At 37.0% G+C, this 24440-nt stretch overlaps 1 protein-coding gene across 2 annotated transcripts in view; it reads left to right on the forward strand.

Annotated features, from left to right (window-relative positions):
* LOC127525326 (potassium/sodium hyperpolarization-activated cyclic nucleotide-gated channel 1-like) overlaps positions 1–24440 on the forward strand; it is a 111847-nt gene that overhangs the window by 30636 nt on the left and 56771 nt on the right. For both annotated transcript variants that reach the window (XM_051917819.1, XM_051917818.1), the window contains exon 3: positions 22869–23030. In XM_051917819.1, coding sequence (XP_051773779.1) covers positions 22869–23030 — 162 coding nt within the window. The remainder of the gene's footprint in view (positions 1–22868; positions 23031–24440) is intronic.

Below are 24440 nucleotides of genomic sequence, written 5' to 3' on the forward strand. Positions count from 1 at the left end.
ATTTTAAAATATATTCAAAAGAAATTGGTTTATGTAAATTGTAATAATATTCCACAATATTACTGTTTTTACTACACTTTAAAAAAATATTTTTATGATTTGTTATCACAACATTTTTTCTTTTGTCAAATGAACTTAAATAATTAATGTGGTTCAGATAACATAATATTTTGAGTTTCTGTTGATTAAATCAATCGCCTTCATTGTATTAACTCAAATTTTTAATTTCAATGAACAACATTTTAAGGCAACCAGATAACTTCCCTTTTTTTTTAAGTTAAACCAACAATTCTTTTTTTTTTTTTACAGTGTATATATTTGATCAAATAATTGAAGATATTTGCTTGATAAGCATAAGAAAATGTGACATACCTCCAAGTGAAAAAGAATATTCAAGTGGGACATCATGTAGAGCGGGAATTGATTGGATGGAAACATCTCAGGGTACGATATTAATATCATTTTTCCATATCCACATGGCCTTTGGATGATGTCTGAAAGAATATATTTACAAGATGAGTGCATAATTGCCACAATAATGATTACCAGTAGATTATATAATTTATGTTTCCACACATGCCTGCATGTTTGAAATTCTAAAGATGAAGACGTCACATGAGATTAAGAATCCTTTTAAACATGGACGTAAGAACAGTACTGGCCCAAAGACACCGGAGAGAAAGAGAGCGAGAGATGTCAGCCATTTTTAAATCAATGTGCTTTTAGGCTCTCTGCTGGTATTACACTGAGACCAATCTGTCATTGGAACAGGACAATGTGTATGTGTGTGAGATACAGTATCTGCATGCATTTCTCTCTGTGTGTGTGTGTGTGTGTGTGTGTGTGGCACAGCACTCCCATTGGAATGAATAAGCCAGCATGGCTAAATAAGGTCCCTTAGATTAAAGACAGTGTTAGAGGTTAATGAAGTTTCTTCCTTTAAAACTCTGAATGGATTAGTTAGTTGTAAAACTACACTGACCGCCCATCCCGAGATCTAACTAATCAAAATTTCAGCCTTGTGCTTGCTTTGAATTTTATCATCCTGCATTGAGAGCTGCTGTGATTTGATGCGACTGTGTTTGAAACCTTTGAGTCTGGATGCTCTTGTCAATTGTGCTGCAAGAACGAAAAAAAAGTTTTTTGATCACAGACTTGATTATACTAAGAGATCAGACAGCTCTGGCAGTCTCAGATGCTTTTTTTAGCTATGAGGACAGTCGAACCCCCAAAACATAAGAACAGAGCAGAGCAACATTTTTAGTCTCTTACAGAAGTCTGCTTGAGATAGAGACATCACTGAAACATTAGACTGTCACTCAGATCTCACGGCAGTGAAATGATTTATATGTGAATTCAGCCCATCTTTCGTGACTGTCGTTACATTATTGCTACCACCAAAATGTCACTATAGATGATGGTCCTGATACATTTCAATTTGTTTAGGTCTCTAAAAGTTTATTTGACAGCAATATCTTACTGACAGGTTTATTATATTTATCTAACATGTTTTATGACATACAGGTTGTACTCAACCAGAATAGATGTGTCAACAAAAAGGGCAGATAACAAAGTTTGTGCATGACCTATTGAAATGCACCAGCATATTATTAACAAATTATTAAATGGATGTTTCAGACATTTGAATTTGTGACAAACATTACATAATGTTTAATTAAATCAATGTATAAGTTCAAGCAGAGTAATCCACTACTGATATAGGTTATAATGTAACATATAGGAATATACTGTGCAGTGAAATTGGAATATTGAATATCAATTATATTTATTAACACACACACAAATATTTTTAACTTCTGCTTCGCTGCTTCCTCCTTTAAAACAACATCCTGTGGTTAACCTGTATCTCATGTTTTCGAATGTCCGATGATATAAATAATTTAATATATGTACTTGCTGAAATGTTAAACCTGTAAGATGATCGTGCCAGGTCATCATTTTACATCAAACATCACACACTGTTATATTTGCCTGAAGGCAATGTTTTACAGGAACTATCTAAGGTGACACCCTCCCCGTGTGCTGAAGGGAATGAATTTCCCATTACGACCCACATGAGGATGTTCATTTGTGTGAATGATCACAGACTTGCTGAGCGATGTTGTCTGAGATCAGGAGTTTGGCATTTGAATCATGGGAGATCAACTATCTGACACAACCATTAACTGTGGCCTTGATCAATAATTTAACTCTGGTAATTTAGGCTCTATAATTAGGGATAGTGGATGGTATCTTGGCTGCTTTCTAGGTTGTGGCTATTGTAGTGATGTTGCCAGATGGAAATAACAGGCAGTAAGTGTTTATCGTCTCTCCATCTAATATGGAGTCAAACCCAGTTGATTCAAGGTATATTCCCTGAAATCAAGTGCACAAAGTAAATGTATATTGTTTTAAAGATATTTTTTTGGTAAACAAGACAAAAATACTGATTAAGGCAACACAATCATCTGTTTTGATATTTCGGGCTAATTGGCTTTTCATGCTTTTCATTGAATTTTATATATAATATATACATTTTTCAATTGTAGTCTTTTAAAAAGGCATCTGAAATAATTAACTAAGCGCAATGTAGTATTGTCAAAAATATAGATTTTTCGATACATATCGATAATGAAATATCTGAACTCATTTTCCGCAGAACAGATAACACAATACCAGCTGCGCTTTCTCGCTTTCTCATCTCTCCAACAGCGAGTTGACACACAAACCCGCCTCCTCTCACTCACTTGTTTCATTTGCTCCGGATAAATATTGTTGGTGCTTGAATTTGTGCATATTGCACATAATTTTACCTATTCCCGCAGATTTTGTCACACTCAAAGTGCGCACACATTAAGCCACCTCTCAGTACTATTTTTCACAGCTTATTGCGCTTAAACAGTCAAACACACACAAAATAATGTCAAAATGCCGGTCTTAGTGAGTATTCATGTAAACACAGTCAGTTATGTTTTAAGTGAATGCAAACAGTTGAGAAAAAATACTGCATGTGTAACTGAATAATGGATCCGTGCATCAGGTCTTAAAAGTGACAGCAGCCTAATAAACCTGCTGCCAAATTATGAGAATATCTATATGGCAGTTTTTCCCCATGGTATCGATGTCAAAATTGTGGCTAGTGAAAATGCTGAGTGGCTAGTAACTTTGAAAAACCCCTAGCCACAGTGGCTGGTGAATAAAAAAGTTAATGTCAAGCCCTGGTTATAAACAGAAAGCAAGAGAAGAGCCATACCTTTATAATCACTAAGGCTATCAATCTCTAGAGTACAAGCTTATTGAATTCTGTACTCTCACGACAATGAATCACTTAGTTACATGGTGTTTACACTTTGATGGTTATAATAAAAGGATTCTGCGTATTCTGACTAACTTATTGACTAGCACCTCTGATAGGCCATTGCGTTCATGTGCTCAACAGATATGACTGTGATTGTCTACAATGCTTAGTGCTTGTAAAAACACACTATAAATAGAAACCTTTGATGCTCAGAAAATGCTCAAACAAGAATGAGAGCATTTGAAAGCAGCGTCTATCAGTAAGTACCGAACATACCCGGTACTTGGTGCTACAGGTACAGCAGAAATGCTGGTACTGTTTTTAGTACCGACTGTTATCGGTAGTACCGGTACATTTGACAACCCTAGTAGAAAGAAAACATGCAAAATAAATTGCTTATTTTATTGCACTTTATTTATTTCAGTTACAATACATGTATTAAAGGCTGTTTTGTCAAAATTAGTTTTTTTCGAGTAGGAAATTCCCACTTCAGTAGCACTTTCTTGCACTTAACTTTACAGTTTAATTCCTATATATATATTGGGAAGAGGGGTATCTTCATATATCATTGGCCTGATTTTATACAACATTTTATTCCTTAAAACATGGTGATTTTTTCCCCCTGGCTGTTGACAGTATTTTCTGATTTCTGTTCTGGAAGTGTATGCAAATTAGTTTATATTTAATTAACTAATGGCTCATTTGCATATCTGTAATGTAAAAAAAGCACTACGAGCATGTTAACAAATGTTCCGCTACCTCATCTGAAAGTCTGTTTCCTGCAGTTCCTTTAGCGTTATTTTCTGTATGTGATGTTCATGTAACTATATTTTTCTTTGCTTTAAGAAAGACTGCTAATCAATGTAAATATTGGCAAATAAATAAATCATGCACTGTATTTTGGCCACTATATTGGACTTGCAGTATATGAAGAATTTAATCGATCTAGCTTTCCCGTAACTGCATTTTTAATGGATTATATCGTTCATGCTGAAGATGTACAGAATGATACATCAATGAAAGCGGGAAGCTTGAGCAAGATCTACCTAGTTTAATGTTACACATATAACAAATGAACTGAGCAGATATTTGATATAAATATATCAAAAAGGAAAAAAGCTGTGCATAGAATTTAGGCCTCTAAGCCATAGTAAACAGATTTTATACATACATATATGAATATATAAATATATATGTACATATACATTGAAAATTGCGTTCCAGGACGGTGTGGGTGTCCCCCTCGGTTGAAATTGCGTTTGTCCCGTTTGGTTAGAATAGCGTTCTGGGGGGGTGGGGGGGAAGGGGGTTTGTATGTGGTACATGGAGAAATGCTGTGTTAACAGAGGCTAGCAGTTTGTGTTGTTGTTGTTTTGTTCCATGTTCTTGTGTTACATCCAAGAATCGATTGCCTCTACCCTCAGACCATAAATAAGTTCTGTTTGGCATTGAAATATGAGGACTTGGGCATGATAGGTTTCAGCGTTTGTTTTAGATACCTTCCACTAGTTTTAAAATATCATACAATGTAAGCTGCTAATGTAACATGGGCCTCTTGTCTCATGTAATTATTGATGGGTTTGTAAAGTATTTGTTCTAATTCTCCCCTTTGAAAGTCATAAAATATAAAAAACAAAATCCTTAAAATAAAAACTGACACTACATACTTTTTTAAATATAAATAATTTTTTTATTTTATTTTTAATAATAAAGAGAGAGAGAGATTTTGAATTGTATGACTGTCATTAGTTTTGAACTATTTTGACTGATAGAGGAGATGGTAAGAAGAAACCAGAATTGAATTAAGAGAGCTGTTCTGTGCCTTGTTCAGGCCTCAGTGTGCCACAGCTCAGATTAAAAGAGCAGAGGAGTTGAGGTTATCACGCTTCTGAGACTAAAATAGACCCACTGCAGCCCAGACCGGCCCAGCCCAGACCGAGCTGTGACATGCAGGGAGGATGCGCCACTTAGGGCACGTAAAGATGGAGAGATCAGGCAGCAAAAATCGTTCCTCATTGTCATTTCTCTTCCACATCAGCACTCATTCCAGATCATAACACCCAGCCCAGCACGTGTTTTTACACCCTTTCATGAGAGTCCATATTCCTTCACAGTACTGAAACAAACCAGTGAAGAGAATGGAAAAATATCAGAAAGAAACTTGACTTTTACATCTGAAGAAATTCAAGTAGTGCTTGCATACACAAAAGTCACTTGATATTAAATCAAGTTTTTAATGCGTTGTTATGCAGCTGCTAAGGTGTAGTGGGTGGATGTTAGGGCATTGCTACAGTATGTTTGCCGATAAGTTGCTAGGGCATTGCTATGTGTTTGCTACGGTTGCTAGAGCATTGCTACATGGTTTCTTAGGTGTTATTGGTGGTCCACAGACATTACTATGCTGTTGCTAGGGAGTTCAGGGTGGTTGTTAGGGAATTGCTATATGGTTGCTAGGTTATATCGGTTGGTTACATTGCTAGGTGGTTGCTAGACTATAGCTATGCAGTTCCCATGTTGGTCAAAGTGGTTGCAAGGGCATTGCTAAATGGTTCAATAGATGTTGGTGGTCCTAGCTCATTACTATGCAGTTGCTAGGGAGTTTAGGGTATTTGCTAGGGAATTGCTAAATGGTTTCTAGGTTATTCTGGTTGATTACATTGGCTGCTATTGTGTTCTGGTTACTAGGGCATTGCTACATTGTTTCTTAGGTGTTCTGGTTCTAGGGCATTACTATGCAGTTGCTAGGGAGTTCAGGCTATGTTGCTTAGGGTTAGAGCTGGTTACTAATTATTTACACCACTAATGATTGTTTCCAAACAAGGTAGATACTACTACATGCTGTGACGTCCAGTTTTTATTCTGGTTATATAATTCAAGAGAATAAAACAAAAAGAATATCTTTTTCAAAAGGCCTTAAATCACCACCAGCATGCTGTGGCTTACAGGAAAACCCACTAATGGATAAGAGATTAAAGATGTCTGTTCCATGTGATTTACTCTCATTATTAGAGTTGAAAAAGATTTTATAAGATAAAGATATTTCATCCAATTCCAAGTAACAAACATCAGAATGTCACAACAGTAAGAAGGCGAGCATGAAATGCACCACAGATGGAGAGACACGTGAGGGAACACGTTTGTTGTTTGTTCCTCCATTCTTAACCAAATGCGGAAGCCAGATTATGATGTTTACAAGTAGGCTTACTAAATATCCCATATCTTATCAAAGAGAATAAATCGCTCTGCCCTCTTGCCCTCACGCTCATCTGATACATTAAAATTCAGCAGGACGTCCCAGATTTCAGCACACTGAATCGTGATGCTCTGACAAGCCCTGATCTTTTGCGGACCTTTTCTGTGTTTCTGAAGAGAGAAAATGCATTTATTCTGTTGGTGAAAGACGCTACAGCAAGATGACCTTTAGATCAGCTGCCTTCTCTCTTCACAAAGCTTTTGAACTTCAGTAATCGAAGTGTCAGATGTTTTTGTGCTCTGAGGTAAAACATAGCCGGCAGGGTTGAGTTGCTAAATCCTCTACACACACGGCAGCGAAGGAATGTTTTCATTGATCGTTACTTTGGCTTGAATTAATAATGTCTCTAGTCACTAAATAACATCAGGGACTCATCAGAGAAAACTGCCTCCATTAATGCCGGGTTCAGACTACACAATATCAGCCTGATTTTGACACAGTCTGCTTGACGTAGGGTGTTATGGTGATTGGGCGTTGGAATCGATTGCTTTATCTCATATAGTCTGCGGCATTTCACTGTGTCACGACAGAAAGACTAGCATGTCGGGTTCTGTCACATCTGTGACGTTGACCAATAAGCTCTTCCATATACACGGCTTTCAAAAATGGAGAAACGAAAGAGAGATGGTATTGGTGCTGCTAGGTCGAATTTATGCATTACAGAAAAGGTTAATGGAGCTATGGCAACAATATTCCCGCCTTTATGTTGTTTCCCTGAAGGACTACCACGACATAATGAAAAAAGATAAATGCTGGCGAATGATATTGGAGGAGCTTCAGCAACCCCTTGAATGCTGGAATTAGCATTAGGCTAGTACAACCATTGTTTGTTTACGCTCGTTTCTGGAAGTCAGTCGCTAGTTCCGCCTTCTCAATGACATTACGCACATTGCAAGAAATTATTGGTCGGGAAGCAACGTATAGTCTGACATGTTTCTTGTCCATGACACAACAAGAATTTAGGATAATAAAAAAAAAAAAAAAAAAAAAATCGCATAATCTGACACATTGACTATGGTAACAGGCAAAAATATTGTGTAGTCTGAACCCATACAGTCTGGACTTTTTTTCTGGACAGTCTTACTTTTTTTTTTTTTTTTTTGAGCTTAGTAAATTTTGTGTTTGTGTATGTTAATGCATAATAAGACTGATTTTTAGAGTTCCATTCCTCTTAAAGAGACAGTTCACCCCAAATATTTTAATTCTGCATCATTTACTTACCTTCATGTTGTTCCAGAACGTAGGATTTATCTTTTTTTGTGGAGCACAAAATGATTTAAAAAATTCCATATTAAAAAATCAACAGTAAAATAAATGCTTCAAGTGAGTTTAGGCATCAAAAATATTCTAATTTACAGTATAAAAATGATATTAATTTTGAGATTGCATTTAAAGGGTTAGCTCACCCAAAAATGAAAATTCTGTCATTAATTAATTACTCACCTTCATGTCGTTCCACACCCGTAAGACCTTCGTTCATCTTTGGAACACAAATTAAGATATTTTTTTTAAAAATCCGATGGTTCGGAGCGTGTATCAAACTGCCAAAGTCACACCCCCCCAGTGGTGAACCACTGAAATTTCAAAACACTGATCATGTAACGAAGCCTCGTTTACTGAAATCACGTGACTTTGGCAGTTTGATACACGCTCCGAACCACTGATTCAAAACAAAAGATTCATAAAGCTTCAAAGCTTTATGAAGCGGTGTTTTGAAATCACCCATCACTAGATATTGTTGAATAATCGTTATTTTATTTTTTTTTTTTTTTTTGGTGCACAAAAAAGTATTCTCATCGCTTTGTAACATTAAGGTTGAAACACTGTAGTCACATGAACTGTTTTAATATGTCTTTAGTAGCTTTCTGGGCATTGAAAGTGTTAATTGTCTTGCTGGCAATGCAGGCCTCACGGAGCCATCGGATTTTATCAAAAATATCTTAATTTGTGTTCCGAAGATGAACGAAGGTCTTACGGGTGTGGAACGACATGAGGGTGAGCAACTAATGACAGAATTTTCATTTTTGGGTGAACTAACCCTTTAATAGTGTACAGCAAATTAGTGCTTTGAGCATTAGATAATATAAATGTAAAAATAGGAAATGAGCATGCACAATTAAATATCCAAAAAAATCAACTGAAACAATACATAAAAAACTGTTATGGGAGAAAAATATTGTGCATCCCTACAATTTCACTTTATTCATACCTCACATTTTCCTCTACTTCTTGTGCCATTTTATTGTTCTTTAATGCTGTGCTTTTCACTCCTTTGGAATCTTCACATCCATCACTATTCCCCCTCCCTCATCTTTTCTCTTTTTGCCATATTTTTCACACATATTTCACTGAGAGAAGGCCACCCATCGGTTCTCTTCTCTGTAAGACTGTCAGGTTGGTGTGAGTAGGACGTGAAAGTGCTAAATGGCTCTGTGATGGGCTGAATCAGAAGGTTTAATGACAGCCGGTGAGGCTGCGCTCAAAGCTCTGGCCCATTCTCTGTCACCCCACGGGGGTCCGGTTCACAGGCCCTAACGCAGCGCAGAGAGGCTGATGTCATTTCCATGCGGCAGTTTGCCAGGCACACTGTAAAAAGCCTTCTTCCTCTGGAACAGTAAGAACCCCTCAAAGCAAATGCAGTGAGTCACATTTCCTCTTCTGCGCAAAGCCCTTCCACTTCATTTAGCTTGTTAGGTTGTGTAAAGATTCTTACACAAGATGCATCTTACCCTGAAATCAGTAAGCAAAACATGGCTGTATAATAGCGAACACATCAACATAATGTTAGACCACTAATGATAATTCTTTAGTATTATTTAGTATATATGTGTGTGTGTGTGTGTGTGTTTTATTTTTTGCAAACCTACTTCTGAATACGTTTTGGGGCCACTGTATATATAGTAACAGCACTAGATTTTTTTCGGGGAATAACAAAGGAAGGACATACCTGCAGCTATTTTTTATGAGTCCAGTCATGGATTTTAATCCCAGCAAATTAGTCCCAGTTAATCCTTGATAACCTTTAATAGAGGTTATACACATACACAATGTCAAACTAGAATGACAGAAGCCATGTCAGCACGTAGTACTGGATTATATGATACATACACTAAAAGAAATGTCCAAATTATGAAGTATGCTTTTATGCACGCAGTGTCTCTAAACAGAGCTGTTATAATGACACAGCTAATTCTGTTAGCATGAGTCTGCTTACTGTGAATTGACTAATAAACTCTTTAATGAGGATTACAGATTCACATGCGCAAATCTGATTGAGACAATCGGAAAGTCTCTTTATCTTTATCACATACAAATCTCTCTCTAGCTCTCCTTGTCCCGTGATATTTATATTGCAACACAGGCTCACTGGAAAAACTTGCCTGGGACAGCATTTCTGCAAAATGATTGTGTTGCTTCTTGCTCGTTTTGCAACACTGTCTAAGTGTCTTTTGTCATGACTTGTGTTTGCAATGCATGTGCAGTGCTGTACAACGTGAGCTACAGAGCAAGCTTACCATGTTAGAAAAGCCATACATATAGAGCTGGTTATGTGAGGAAAAAGTGAAAATTTATTAGTTTATAAATAATGCGCTATGTAAAAGTGTTTTGAGGTCAAAGAAACCACGCAAAAATAAAAATGTATTAATCAATAATCTGCCCATGTAATCACAATTTGTGGGGAAAGGAATAAAAGTTGTTGTTTTACTGCCATTGGTGTTCATTTCAGTGGTAAACTGCAGTGATTATAGGTATATTTGAACTTTTACAAAAATGTAGCTAGAGGCACGTTTTTTTCTTTGAGCCGAGATTGTTATATTGTGATGTACAACATAAGAGGATAAATTCTTCCGATACAGAAATACTGTATTAGAATCCTAGAGTCTCCTGTCTGCCAAAACCTGTTTAGAGTTGAACGTTAGCAAAGCTAATTCTGTTTTGATCACATTTATGATCACTCTTTTACACAATTCCCACATTTTCTCTGCTGTCTTGTGTTTTCAGTTTATGTTTAGGTGACGAATAGTCTCTCTGTATCCATCTACTACTGTGAAACATTAGCAATGCTAATAGGCTAACCGCTAACGTGTCTTCTTGTTAATCATGTTATTTATTTATTTATTTTATTTTATTTTTTCTGACTTATTTTGGGGTCTTAAACGAGTCGTTAAACCCTTAGATGTTGTTAGCTTCAATTTGTGTGTGTGTGTGTGTGAGAGAGACAGAGCTGCCAATTTATCGATTTTGTCACTAGATTTAACGACTTCCCCACCCCTTTTGAGACTTTTTTTCAAAAGTCAAAAAACAAATTTAGCAACTTCTTGGACAAACCTTACCTAGATTCCGTGACTCACTCACTGATATATATTTAAATTAATATAAATCAGTGAACTCGCCAGTATGACGTCATCTAGTGACATTTAGCAACCAGTTTTAGCTACTTTCAGCTGAAAGCAATTGGCAACACTGGTGAGAGAGAGTTGAATTTTGTGTCAGTGTATTTGTGGTTAGCACTGCGCTTGTCTGAATATGCCCATAACAACATTTTTTTGTGACTGTAGAGTGCATACTATACAAACAAGTATGCTCTATGTAAATTTACAAATGCTTGACTGATGTACTGCAAGTGTATGGTCTTGTACACTAGTAGCCTGCAGTATATACTTACTGTCAATACTCAAGTTAGCATCATATGTACATTCCATTAAATGTATAAACTTGCCAAAATTATCTAACTTTAACTAACTTATCAGCAAGATTTTCTTAAAAATTTTGCTCTGGCATGACAGTAGTTTACCATAGAAGAAGACTGTTTTAAACTAGTTCCCACTATGGCACCCCTTGTGGCAATATTAATAATGCAATACATACTGGGACTAAATTATGACACATTTTAACACAAAGATGATATTTCTATCTGCCATCTTACATGAAAATTATCACTGACCTTGTCACAGTGCATTCTGGGATTGAGCCATAATAGACTGGGTTGTCTCTCTATCTCAATAAAACTGCACCTATTACAAAAACATTAAAATGACTAGTTAAATTGGTCAAAGTCAACATTTACTCACATTATATAAAGAATTAAGTACTTATAAAGTGTTCATTTTGGACCCCGGATGTTTATCTTTATGAGTGTGATTCTTCATATATAGATTCGTACAGATAGAGTCTGCGATGATATGGGTGTTTTAGCAGCGTGTGAGTGTACTAAGCATGCGTACGTGTGAGATAGTGCTGGAATGGTGATGGGTCAGGGCACTGTGAAACATCAGGCCTCACAGCCGTTGGCTAATTTTAGCCCTGGTGCACTGTACACCGCTACAGTATCTCTCACACAGGCAGATTAATAGAGTTACAGAAGCCTCTACTGTATCACTGCTGTTGCCCGAGCCTTTCCCAGAGACAGCGGTGGGAGGAGAGAAAGAAAGAGTGTGGAGATACAGAAAGAGGTCGAGAAGACAAATAGAGAGGAAAACAAGAGAAAGTATAGAGCTTGAGCAGCAGTTTTTGCAGTTCGTTGGGTTCGCATTGAAATAAAGATTGCTGTGATTAGCGAGATTTTCAGTAAAATGTGCAACGCAGTTTTACTGGGGAAAAAAAACATGAAAATTATGTTGTTTCTTGCTTGTTTTGTGATACTTTCAAACTGAAATATCCAGTAAGTACTAAAAGTGCGTTTTTTTTGTTTGTTTGTTTTGTTTTTTTTAATTACCAATTCTGCAACATTTTATTATGTTGGTTGTTGAATGTATTTTATCAATATGGAAATTAAATGTCTGGTGAGTGGCACTAAAAGATTAACGACCTCATTTGAAAATCATCATTGTAAGTGAACATGACTGTTCCTAATGTTTCTACAACCCCACACTGTAGATGAAATGACATGACATTAATAACATGTGTTTACTTTGGAGCAATGTAGAGGTTCTTACTGCGGTTCTAGTTTAATCCACAGAACAAACCTCTCAAAATTACCATGTTGTATCACTGTCAGTGACCCAGCAACGTTTTACCTTTTTTTTTTTTCTTTTTTTTAATAATTTAAATATTTGGTTGTAGTTCCATATATGAAAACTGACAGTTTTGTTGCAGTATCAATGGTTACCATAGTAAACATATATAAGAGAAAGAAAAAAAAAAATAAAAGAAAAAAACAATGTTTTTGCACAAAATTCTGTCATGAAACTCTCGATGGCACAGGCTGAGAGGTCCTTCACTCAATCTGCTTACAATTACGTAGTTCTCTGTAGGGCACATCTGATTAGTTCCTGCTCTATCAGTAGCCAATGAGCTCGTTCAAATACTTGGTCAGCATTTGCTGTAGCCAGTGCAGCATGCTTTCAGAAAATCTCCACCTTCCCCAGCTCCACCTGTATAGATCTGCTACTGGGGTTACACTTTCTTTTGATGGTCTTCTTTAGACTTTCTATTGATTATAAGTAACCTTGCACTTACAGTACATGTCAACTAACCCTCATTAGAGTATTAGTAGTCTGTTAGGTTAGGGTTAGGTGTTAGGGTTTGGGTTAGTACAGGGGTGTCCAAGCTTGGTCCTGGAGGGCCACTGTCCTGCAGAGTTTAGCTCCAACTTGCCTCAACGCACCTGCCTGAAAGTTTCTAGTATGCCTAATTAGACCTTGATTAGCTGGTTCAGGTGTGTTTAATTGGGGCTGGAGCTAAACTCTGCAGGACAGTGGCCCTCCAGGGCCGAGTTTGGACACCCCTGGGTTAGTAGAATAAGTTGACACGTAGTTGCAAAGTTACTTATGGTCAGTAGAATGTCTGATGGGGGCCATCAAAATAAAGTGTTAGCTCATATTAAGCAGACAGTCTACTAATACTCTCATGAGAGTTAGTTGACAGGTAGTGCAGCACGTCTTACTTGCTCACAGCAGTGTGTCGTGTATGTATTGGCTGTAGCAAGTCCCGTACTTGCTCAGCAGTAACCAACAGAAGCAACAATAACACCTGCAGCAGCATAGCAGATCTATTCTGCCAAGACTAAACATATCAACATTGTCATATCCATTACCATGCCAAACACTCTGAGACTTGTCATGACACAAATGCATTCATTTGGTTGTATTCCTCTGGGAGAACTTGGCCTAGGGATGCTCTCATAAGCTTGATCATACTTCCCATGAGGCACTAGGGCACAGTGGAACACGACTTACAAACCCACCGAGGTTTATACATCCGGGACAGATAACAGCATTGTGGAAGAATGCAACTGATACATAATCAAATCACTAACTGGAATCTGCGTCCAAACACCACAAGCCAAGAGAAGAAGGGAAAGATAAACAGGCTAGTTTGAGAAAGAGAGCGAGCTGGAGAATAATTGATATTAAGTAAGTGTAGAGCGCCCAAGGCTTGCTCTGGCATTCACCGATCTCTCTGCTTGACTCAGCTGCCCATGTTTCTATTGCCTACTTATTACCATTATAAACTATTTTTCTTTTTTTCATGTCTATTCCTCCTACTCCATTTGGTTTGTTCATCTGCTCCTCTACAGCTGCTCATTTGAAAGAAACATCAATCTCACTTTACATTTATAATTATATGAGTAAACACTGAGAAGTAGCTATTCAAACTCGAAAAACTGTCATCAGGAGACATGTGGACTAAAAAAGGGGTTTTCAAACTGGAAGCTAGGGGGTCCATGGAAAGTTTAGGAAAAAAATGGCAATGGAAATTTTATTTTTATAGTAGCATTAAATACATCCCAAGTTGACCAATGTGCTTTAAGATAAATAAAAACACAAACACATTACTAAACAAATTAAAACAATAAAACAGTAAAATAACAATAAAATACAAGGCAAGGGTGCTTCAACATATTTTTTAACATATCAGATTTCAGAGGTTTGTTAAAAACAACAACCAGATTTTTCACCCATGGATTCACACAAGACAGTCAGTCCACCAAGGTTTATTTTGGGAGCATTAAGTGAATCTGAAGGTCCGAATACAATAATTTCCATTTTACTCTCATTGAAATTCAAGAAGTTTAGAGACAGCCAGGCCTTTATACCTGTCAAACAGGCCATGAGAGTGTCCAGACCGTCTGAATTAAATTTAAAGGCAGATAAATTTGGCTGTCATCAGCATAACAATGGAATGACAGCCCATATTTCCTAAAAATAGAACCAAGTGGGACCCAAAATGGATCCCTGGGGAACCCCACAAGATTAAAGAGCATCACTAGAAATGTATTCAACAATGTTAACTCAAAATAGTGCAAACATTTAAAAAAAAAAAAAAAAAAAGTAAATAACTGAATACTTAAATAAATTGATTAAAATAATTAAATAAACTATATATATATATATATATATAAATGAATCATCTAACAGGACTAATCAGTAGAAAAAAGTAAGAATGTAATATAACAAAATTAAATACTAAATATTTTCCAAATAATATTTTTACACATATTTATAATATTATTTTTACAGCATAAATTGGGCCTTTATAAATGAATATGCAGGGTGCTATTTTAGAATTTTGGTCCCTTGCATGAGGATGATCATATTTGGGGGACTGTGGTATGAAAAAAAAAAACCCTGGTCTAAACAACTCAATCTGTGATTATTTTAGGAAATAGCCTGTATTTAAACATTATTTTACTGCTTGTAAAGCAAGAATCACTATTGCTCATACTTAGGGTTAGAGATTTGAACAAAACCCAAACACCAAGTATAATACCTCAAATCATGCAGCTTGTAGACAGTGCTAATACTTTTCTAAATGATCAGAGTCAGACATATGATTTTCACCTGGTAAACAATAATGAGATTGCAGAATGTCTGGACTCTGGACTGGGTCATGTGTTCGATCCGTGTCCGTGGCAGTGCCTGGTAGGGGTTATCTGATGCTGGTGGTCTGATCTTTTAAGTGCTGTGTGCCCTTTCATCAGTAACCTTGAGCATTAATCGAGTGTTGTTGGTTAACATTCCCATAGTGCTTTGACTCTACACAATGCTGTTGTTTGTTAAAGATCAGAGTGGAACCCTGAAAGAAAAAATGTAACACACATTATTTGTATGTAAACTATTAAAGCTATTCTTTTATTATTCTGTATGGCGAAATTGCTAATACAATTGAGCTAACTCTTTTATCCAAAGTGACTTACAGAAAAACAATCGCGGAAATGGTCCCTTTGGAGCAACCTGGGGTTAATTGCTTTGTTCAAGGGTAGAATGGGGATAAAATTAAATTAGGATTTCAGTAACTCTCATATAGGTGAATAACCTCCAACCACCCTATGACAGAAACTCGGACATTTTGCCTAGAAATACAACATTTTAACTGTTAAGTCATGTTAAGACATGCTAAGACATAAGACATTTGCTTTAAAATAACAGACTTTTAATGGTAACTCTATCTCATCCTTGAGTACTGAGACTTGTTACCGCTATAGAGCAATGCAAGAGTGCATGTTAAATGTTAAAAATATAACATATTTTAACATATAAAAATATTTTAACACATAAATTTAATATTTAATATTTTAACACATAAATTTAACATATTTTAACATATGCTTGTTAATTTTTATCCCCATTCTACCCTTGAACACTTGCAATGCATTGTCTAAACATTAGTGTCTGCTTTCCATACAGTACTTGTGTAAGGTTTTTAGTTATAATTCTCACCAGAAAATTCTTGCTGTCTGTGTCTGTTTGTGGATATTGATTTCAGATTGGATTGATTCATTGACATTGGGGGTCTTTCCCATGTCAGCACTTCCTGATATTGTGTGTCAGTCCCATGAGGTGTATTTACAAGACTTGAAAAACCAATATAGATACAATGCTAGTCATATGTATATAAGATACAGCCATTTCCTCAGGCCAATTTGAAGGTTAATGTATTTTGACAATATTCTTGACCCCACAGCTCAATGACTATTACAGCTTTAAATTAGGAGGTGCCGCTGGATTTGACTTTTAGACATTAGACTTTGTTTTTGTTTTGTTTGTTTTTTTTAAAAAAAACCTTAAAGATAAAGTATGTAATTTCTGTGTAACTAACGTCACCAAATGGAACTGCAAAAATTAGGTTTCCAAACCACTCCCTTCTGCCATTGGTTAAAAGAAGAGTTAGCCCCGCCCCAAACTCACACCATTGGCTGAGGCACTGTTGCTATGTTGAGCTGGACGGGAATACGGTCAATTTTGATTTCATGTTTTCTTGAGTACGATGATATATGGAAATTTGAGTTCAAATATCAGTTCTCATTAGTAAAATACATCTGTGACAAAAGAAATTCAAAACCCTCTGTATTTCATAAAGAAATACTTCTGTATCACATTACAAGTGTCAAACTATGAGAGAAATTTGCAGAGACAGTTTCGGCAGTCTGTTCTGTTAACACACAATGACGCCTCAGCTTCTTTGCAGTAACTCAAAAATAGTGTGAGACTACAAAAGGTCACCACATCTCACTGTGGGTTTTGTGGAGCATAAAATGAACTTAACCAATCACCGCAATGTACAGGCCCATACCATAAGTGGCTATTAAAACACCATCAAATTCACACCTTAGTAATTCTAGCCGTATGCGGAGAGCAAGAGCAATTTCTTCGACATAGATAACAATTACTTTCAGCTTCAAATCCTGCCTTAATTTGGCAAGGGAAATATCCACAGCAATACAGGGTTTATCATGCAAAACCAGTTAGCACTGAAGCTGGGAAAAACATTACTGGAGATCTTTTTTTGGGGGGTATGTATTGAGTTTCTCTGGCCAGGGTTGTATAATGAAATAACTGGCCCGGATAGAAAAAAAAAACAGAGAGATGTGTGAAGTTAATGGGCTTTTCATGCAAATGAGGGATGGCTGAATTAGCGAGGGTGCCCATGGAGGCATTCAGGAGAGAAGATCGGCTTTGTTCGGAGCCAGTGCCGTTGAAACCTTTTATCCCATGCCGTTCGCTAACGATGGATGATCACACTAAGCTATAACATGAGCTTGTCTGATTAACCAGCAGAATCTGTCTCTTTATTCATGTCGGATGGGAGGTGATGTTTAAAAGTGGAGTTTCATCTTGAATTCCAATGTCAGAATATTTCATAGTAGTGATGTGGGATGCTATCAGTCGGGGCAGCCGTGGCCTAATGGTTAAAGAGTGAAGGTGATGATACACAGGGCATCTTTTTGAACAATGTTGCCAGGCAATGTCGCCGAGCGATGTTGCTTGGGTACTTTCCCATTGAGAATGGGCAACAAATTTCGATCTGAAGTATCCAGATAGAAAGTTGTTGCCCATTCTCAATGGGAAAGTGCCCAAGCAACATCATTCGGCAACATTGCTCAAAAAGTTTCCCCATGTATCATCACCTTGAGACTGGTAACCCGAAGGTTGCGGGTTTGATTCTCAATACCGACAGGAAATGACTGAGATGCTCTTGAGCAAGGAACCTAACCACTAACCGCTCCCCGGGCGCCACAGCAAAATGGCTGCCCACTGCTTCGGGTGTGTCCACGGTTTGCAGTGTATGTGTGTTCACTACTCACTACTCCTAATGTGTATGTACTGATTTGGATGGGTTAAATGCAAAGGACACATTCCGAGTATGGGTTTCCATACTTGACCTTCACATGTCACTTTAACTTTCACATATGGAAACAGCATAGGCTCATTGGAATAATCTACATTTTTGCAAAACTCCAAAAACTTACCTAAACATACAATTCACTGTAGTTTCCAGTTGAAATGAACACTAGTGGGAGTAAAACACCAACAATTTACCTCGTACAGCATTGCACTTGTGATGCAAGGTGCTCAGGTAAGAGTTACATGAAACATGAGTCACAATAAAAGAGCTTAAAGACATGAAAAAGCATACTATGCGTTTTTAATCTTTTTTTTTAAAAAAAAGCAAATGGTACGTTTAAGGTAAGGTTTTGTGTAAGTAGCCAGTTTTTCTAGCGCCACTCTCCAGGCATTTAATTTCCAAACTGCCTTGTTACCTACAACAACCCACATAAAATGTTGCCAGATTCATGTTCATCTGTTTTGGATAAAACTAAGGCTATGTTCACACTGTCAGTCCAAATCCAATTGTGTATCCGATTGCAATCTGATCTAAAATTATTGACTGTCTACATTGTGTGTCGCAAGTGTTCAGATCCAATTTGTGCCACTCTTTCGTTTTCCAGAATATCTGCATTGGTTTCTATTGCAATGACATTGCTTTGGTAGATATACACCAAAAACAACAACAATGCATAATGGAGGGTTTGCAATACAGATGTTGTCTTATTTACAACATGACAATGTGTAACAGAGGCAGAAATGTCTCCTACAACGTATGCGTGGCTTTACTCCGTGCTGTTGTCTCGGCTGGTTTCAAAACATATCTCCGTTATATTGTCATTTTCTGCTCGTACAACCTTGTTTCTGCAGCAACTTTCAGCATGCTTCCTATAACAACATCTGACATGTTTACGTTTTACGTGGTGTGTGAAAGTCACATAAACCACGCAAAATCTGATCAGAGCAGTCAGACTGAAACTAATTTCCAGAAATGCGATTTGAATGTGATTTCAAACCATATACTGTATTAATGTAGCTCGAAACAGATTTTGTAAAAATTTCATTTCATGTGATTTTTTTGCTGTTCACACTTGCTAAATCTGATTTCAATTGGATATGCACAAAAATCAGATTTGGACTGACAGTCTGAACGAGGCTTAAATCCACCTTTAGTGCCACACACTGAACTTTGAAAACTGTTGCGAAACACGCAAAGGGCAACAAAATTAATTTTGTAGAAGTCACCACAGGTGCATTTTTCCAATTAGCCTGGGTTGATCAAAACTGTCCCTAAGTACTTTTTAAATATACATCCATTTTTGTGTTTATCAGTGCATGTTATTGCAAAAATGTTTATCTTTGTAATCTTTTACAAAAAAAGACTTTCTTTTGGCTGACATCTCCAATTCCTCTTCTTTTCCAACCCCTAAAATTACCTGTCATACAGAGACCACTTTTTTTACAATTCATTCAATTCTCAGTGGATAAAATCAAGTTCTGCCATGCATTTTTTACTTCTTGAAAATCCTGTTTCACCCAGAAAAATGTCACATTACAGGAGTAAAATGCAATTATTTGGTTGTGAATTGTCTGAGAAGTTGTGTTAGTCTAACTTTAAAAAGAGACAATGTGATTTATATAACAACCACAATCTCTTTCGGTCGACTACACAGAATAAGCAGCAAAACGTAACAAGAATAAATGTGCATCTCTTTCACACACACACACATCTCTTTCCTCTCATCCCCTATCCATTTCTCTGCATTATTTCACTCCGTTTAAAATTGCCACCCGCTTCCGTCTTGCCAAGCCTGAATTGATTTTTTAGGCATTCAAAGCCTTTCACCCCTCTGAGTCTCTGTTGTGCCAGCACACAATGTAGTTTGCATATGACTAATCATCTGCCGTGTTTATATGTAATCTCATATCATTTCAGGCCATGTCCCCTGTTTTCTATCTTCTTCTCTCCTTTCCTCTCCCTCTCTCGCCTTCTGGCTGTATCGCTCTTGTGAAACTCGAAACAAATCTACCTTTGTTTAAAACACATGCAAATATCCCAGGCGTTCGCTAAGATGGACAGGGACTCTTGCAATCGTGCGTAAGAGTACCTAATGTTTCACATAAGTGTCTGTGGGCGGCATTCTCAGTGGTTCTCAACTGGTGGGTCGTGACCAGGTATTACAACAATGCTAAATAATGAAATGCAACTCACCATAAAATTGTGCATATTAAGCACAGCAAAATAAGTATGCTTTTAAAAGGGAGAAGGATATCGATGTAGGTATTTTGGTGCAAATTCATCTGCAAATTTTGAGTATTTGGCCCAGTATTTGTTCCAATCTGGTAAATCCCACTTCTGATGCTGTTTATGCGTATTGCAAAATTGTCAAGTTTCCCATTTAGCCTATGCCAAGTTAACTATTTTGCATATTGTTGGGCCTTGAGTTGATGCTGAAACCAGCCTAAGCTTGACTAGCTGAAAAGCAGCCAAAACCCATCTAAAACCAGCCAACAGACCAGCAAAGGCCAGCAAAGCAGCTTAGGCTGGTTTAACAATGTAGCATCATGGTGAGTTACCACTCATTGTCTAAATGTATATTTTGAACCCTAAAGCAAAACCAATTGAGAACTGCTGTGGACTATAGAACAGCTCTTTTTATTGCGGTTTTATTGATGCAGATATGCAGTATTAAGTATCAGACCTTTTAGTAGGCAAAGATGAGATGGATAACACATCTGCTCTTCTCGCGTTGACTGTTGTCTTTGGGGTTGAATATAATTGTTTTGAATCCTCCAGGGCAGTGACTCGTCATTCTGAGACGCATTGCTCCCGTGATGTTCTGTTCTCACTGCATTATTAGCAATATAAATCTGCAAAGAGTTGAAAAGGCATGATCATTCTCAGCTCTGTCTACATAGTAATGCAGAAAATGTACAACATAACTATTAAGATCAAAGGCGAGTAGAGCAGGAAACAGGGTACTTTGGAGGCTTACAGTTTCAGCATTTCAGTCTTAGGCCACGTCCACACAGCAACAGAATAAGGTTGTAAGTCTTGTATTTGAGTCCTTAATACGGTTACGTTCACACACAGTTCAGTTATTTACGGGAGTGACAACTGCATTCAATAACCAAAAACACCTGTGACTCACAACCACATTCTCGGAAAACATACTCTGTGTAAACGAAACCAAAGTCCCTTTCAAGGAAAGTCTGTTCACTTGGCGGCCATATTTGCAACACCTCCGGGCAGCTATTTTGGGCATCCAAGACCAAGTCCTATCTATTAGAATGGGGGAATCCTGAAATCTCAAAAACCACTTGACGAACTCACAATTAAATAACATATTTCAAATCAGTAACAAAATCTGTCATGAACTGTCCCATAAATGTTGTTTCTTATGCTCAAATAGCGTTAAAAAGGTTCTTTCTCAGGCTAGATGACCAATGCGCATGTGTAGTTCTAGGCGCGAGTCTCAGGTTTCTATGGGAACCGGAGCTTCTAACGGCAGCTGCAGTGACGCAATGACTTTATCAATCAGCGATTGGCTCTTTTACTTAGAAGGCGGGACGTATTCCGCGTTGCCGTTTTTTCCATTCATAACTAATATAGGAGTGATGAACCGTCTTTGACGAAACCGAACTGGACAATTAGTTGTCTGACGGACTTGACGGATGAACTCTTGCTTGATTGGACTGAATTGACCGTTCACAAAGACCCGTCCCCTTTAGTTTGCTAGTATGTCCGACAAGCCATGCCGCTCTCACGCCAAAAATCATGTTCAAAAATTTAAGCAATAAATACCGTTTTGTGGCTTTTTAATGTGTCGTGACATATCGCTGTAGGGAGTCAGTTCAACCACGGGGCACGTGAACCGATAATCTCTTCCTACTAACGTTAGTTAATTTATAGCATCAAATAAACATGAATAAAAATCAGAAGGAATGTTGTTTCAACAATTTTTCACGTTCAAGTCCACCAATGTTAATCTACTAACTCCTGACTGCTTTGTCTGACAAAATGGCGGATTCGGCGTTATGATTGGTTAGATCGCCTGTCAATCAAACTCCCGGCGAAGGGTCAATCTTATCACTTTTAAGTTTTATGGACGTCATCATATTTGATATTACTTTGGTCACTGTCGCTTAATTACTGGTAAGAGAGTACGGACTTGATGTGAAAAATGAAATCAAAATGTACCCAATTTACTTTCTTACCAAATGTGACAGATTTAATTGTGCACAATTCATCAGTGCATGTTATTCATACAAGAAAAAAAAATACTGATAATATTTCATTAAAATGTAATTACTTTCTCAACTGAAAATACTGTTCTAACGATGGAAATCACATGGCCCTGTGAGAAAAATTATAATAATAATATAAAATATACAAATAATCCTACTACCATTAAAAAGTTGGGGTTGGTAAGATTTTTTATTTTTTTTTATTTTAGAAAAAAGTCTCTTATGCTCATCAAGGCTGCATTTATTTGTTCAAAAAATGCAGTAAAACAGTAATATTGTGAAAAATGATTACAATATAAACTGTTTTCTATTTTATTATATTTAAAATGTAATTTATTCCTGTGATGACAAAGCTGAATTTTTAGCAGCCATTGTTTCATTCTTCAGTGTCACATGACATTCTGTTTTCTCAATATGCAAAATAGTGATTTCTGTTACTCAACAAAACACCATGCTGTGCAAAAACCAAGACTCTTTAATGAAACCACTGACCTTTTTTCTCCTTGTGTTCCTCCTTCAGATTTTTCATATGACGTATGACCTGGCGAGTGCAGTGGTAAGAATCTTTAATCTGATTGGCATGATGTTGTTGCTGTGTCACTGGGACGGATGCCTGCAGTTCCTGGTGCCCCTCCTGCAAGACTTCCCTCCTGATTGCTGGGTGTCCTTAAACGGTATGGTTGTAAGTATTCAAAACTTTTCATTACTATTTTGCAATTTTATTTCGAACCAAACATTGGATCAGGTCAAAATGATCATTTAATCAGTGGATAAGAAATGATTTATGGAAAATGTTCTCTAAATGTTTAACTGCTCTTCATTAAGAAACTTAGTAATGACAGTAAATACATGCTGCGTTCACATAGTGTCAGAATTACCGTAATTACGAGATGACAACTCAGATTCTACTCTGAATCGTTCACATGACGGGACTCAGAAATTGCTCGTTTCTATGGCAACTCTCATGGATCCAAGGGTGGCATTGTTGATTATGACAGCAAAATATTTAATCACTACATAAATTCACCTCCTGCAAAATACAGAAGAACAAAGAAAGCACCTGGCAATTCTGGTAATATTAAAATGACATATCAAACAGAACTATGTGTAGCGGTCGTTACCTAACTAATCCCTGTTGTCCATCTGCTGCCCCTGTTCATTCACTAATTCTCTGATGCATACAAAACTGAAATGCACTAATCATTAAATCATTTTTGAGGCACTTATGAATGAACAGATTCAGTCGCTCTTAACCACTTCACACCACAGGAAAATCTGATGAGATAATCTGTAGAACCATCAAGATAATCAGGACATTACCTAGGATTGTCGGAAGGGAGAAATTGGCCCAAAATCAGCCCGATTATCTTGTGGTGTGTACCCAGCATTAGTAACAAATAAACTATTTCACAAACAGAACTATATATATATATATATATATTTTTTTTTTATATATATATATATAAAATTAGTACCTCTATTCAGCAAGGATGCATTAAACATATCAAAAAGGGGAGTAAAGAGATTTATAATACAAAAAAATGTAGTTTAAAAAAAAAAAAAAAAAAATGCTGTTCTTTTGAACTTTACATTCAACAAAGAAACCTCCAACAATGTATCATGGTTTCCACAAAATTATTAAGGAGCACAACTGCTTTTAATATTGAAGAAAATAATAATAATAATAATAATAATAATAAGAAGAAGAAGAAGAAGAAGAAATTTTTTTTGAGCAGCAAATCAGCATATTAGAATGATTTCAGAAGGATCATTTGACACTGAAAACTGGAGTAAAGGCAGGAACACACCAAGCCGACGGTCGGGCGTCGGGCAGTTTTTGTTCGTCGGCCGACTAAGTTTTCTCAGTGTGTCCCGCACCGTCAGCTGAAGTTGGTCCTCGTTGGCTTTTTTTCGGCCGATTTGACATGTTGAATCTGTGTCGGAGCTCATTGGTCCGTCAGGCCATCTGATCATTCTGATTGGCTGTTCAGCTACTGCCACCTGCTGGTAGGGAAAGGCATTTCATCTTACACAGGCGCAGAACGGACGTGCTACTTGGCCGTCGACTGTCGAGCGTTGGTTTGGTGTGTTA

This window comes from Ctenopharyngodon idella, chromosome 13, assembly GCF_019924925.1.
Source record: "Ctenopharyngodon idella isolate HZGC_01 chromosome 13, HZGC01, whole genome shotgun sequence".
Lineage (NCBI taxonomy): Eukaryota > Metazoa > Chordata > Actinopteri > Cypriniformes > Xenocyprididae > Ctenopharyngodon > Ctenopharyngodon idella.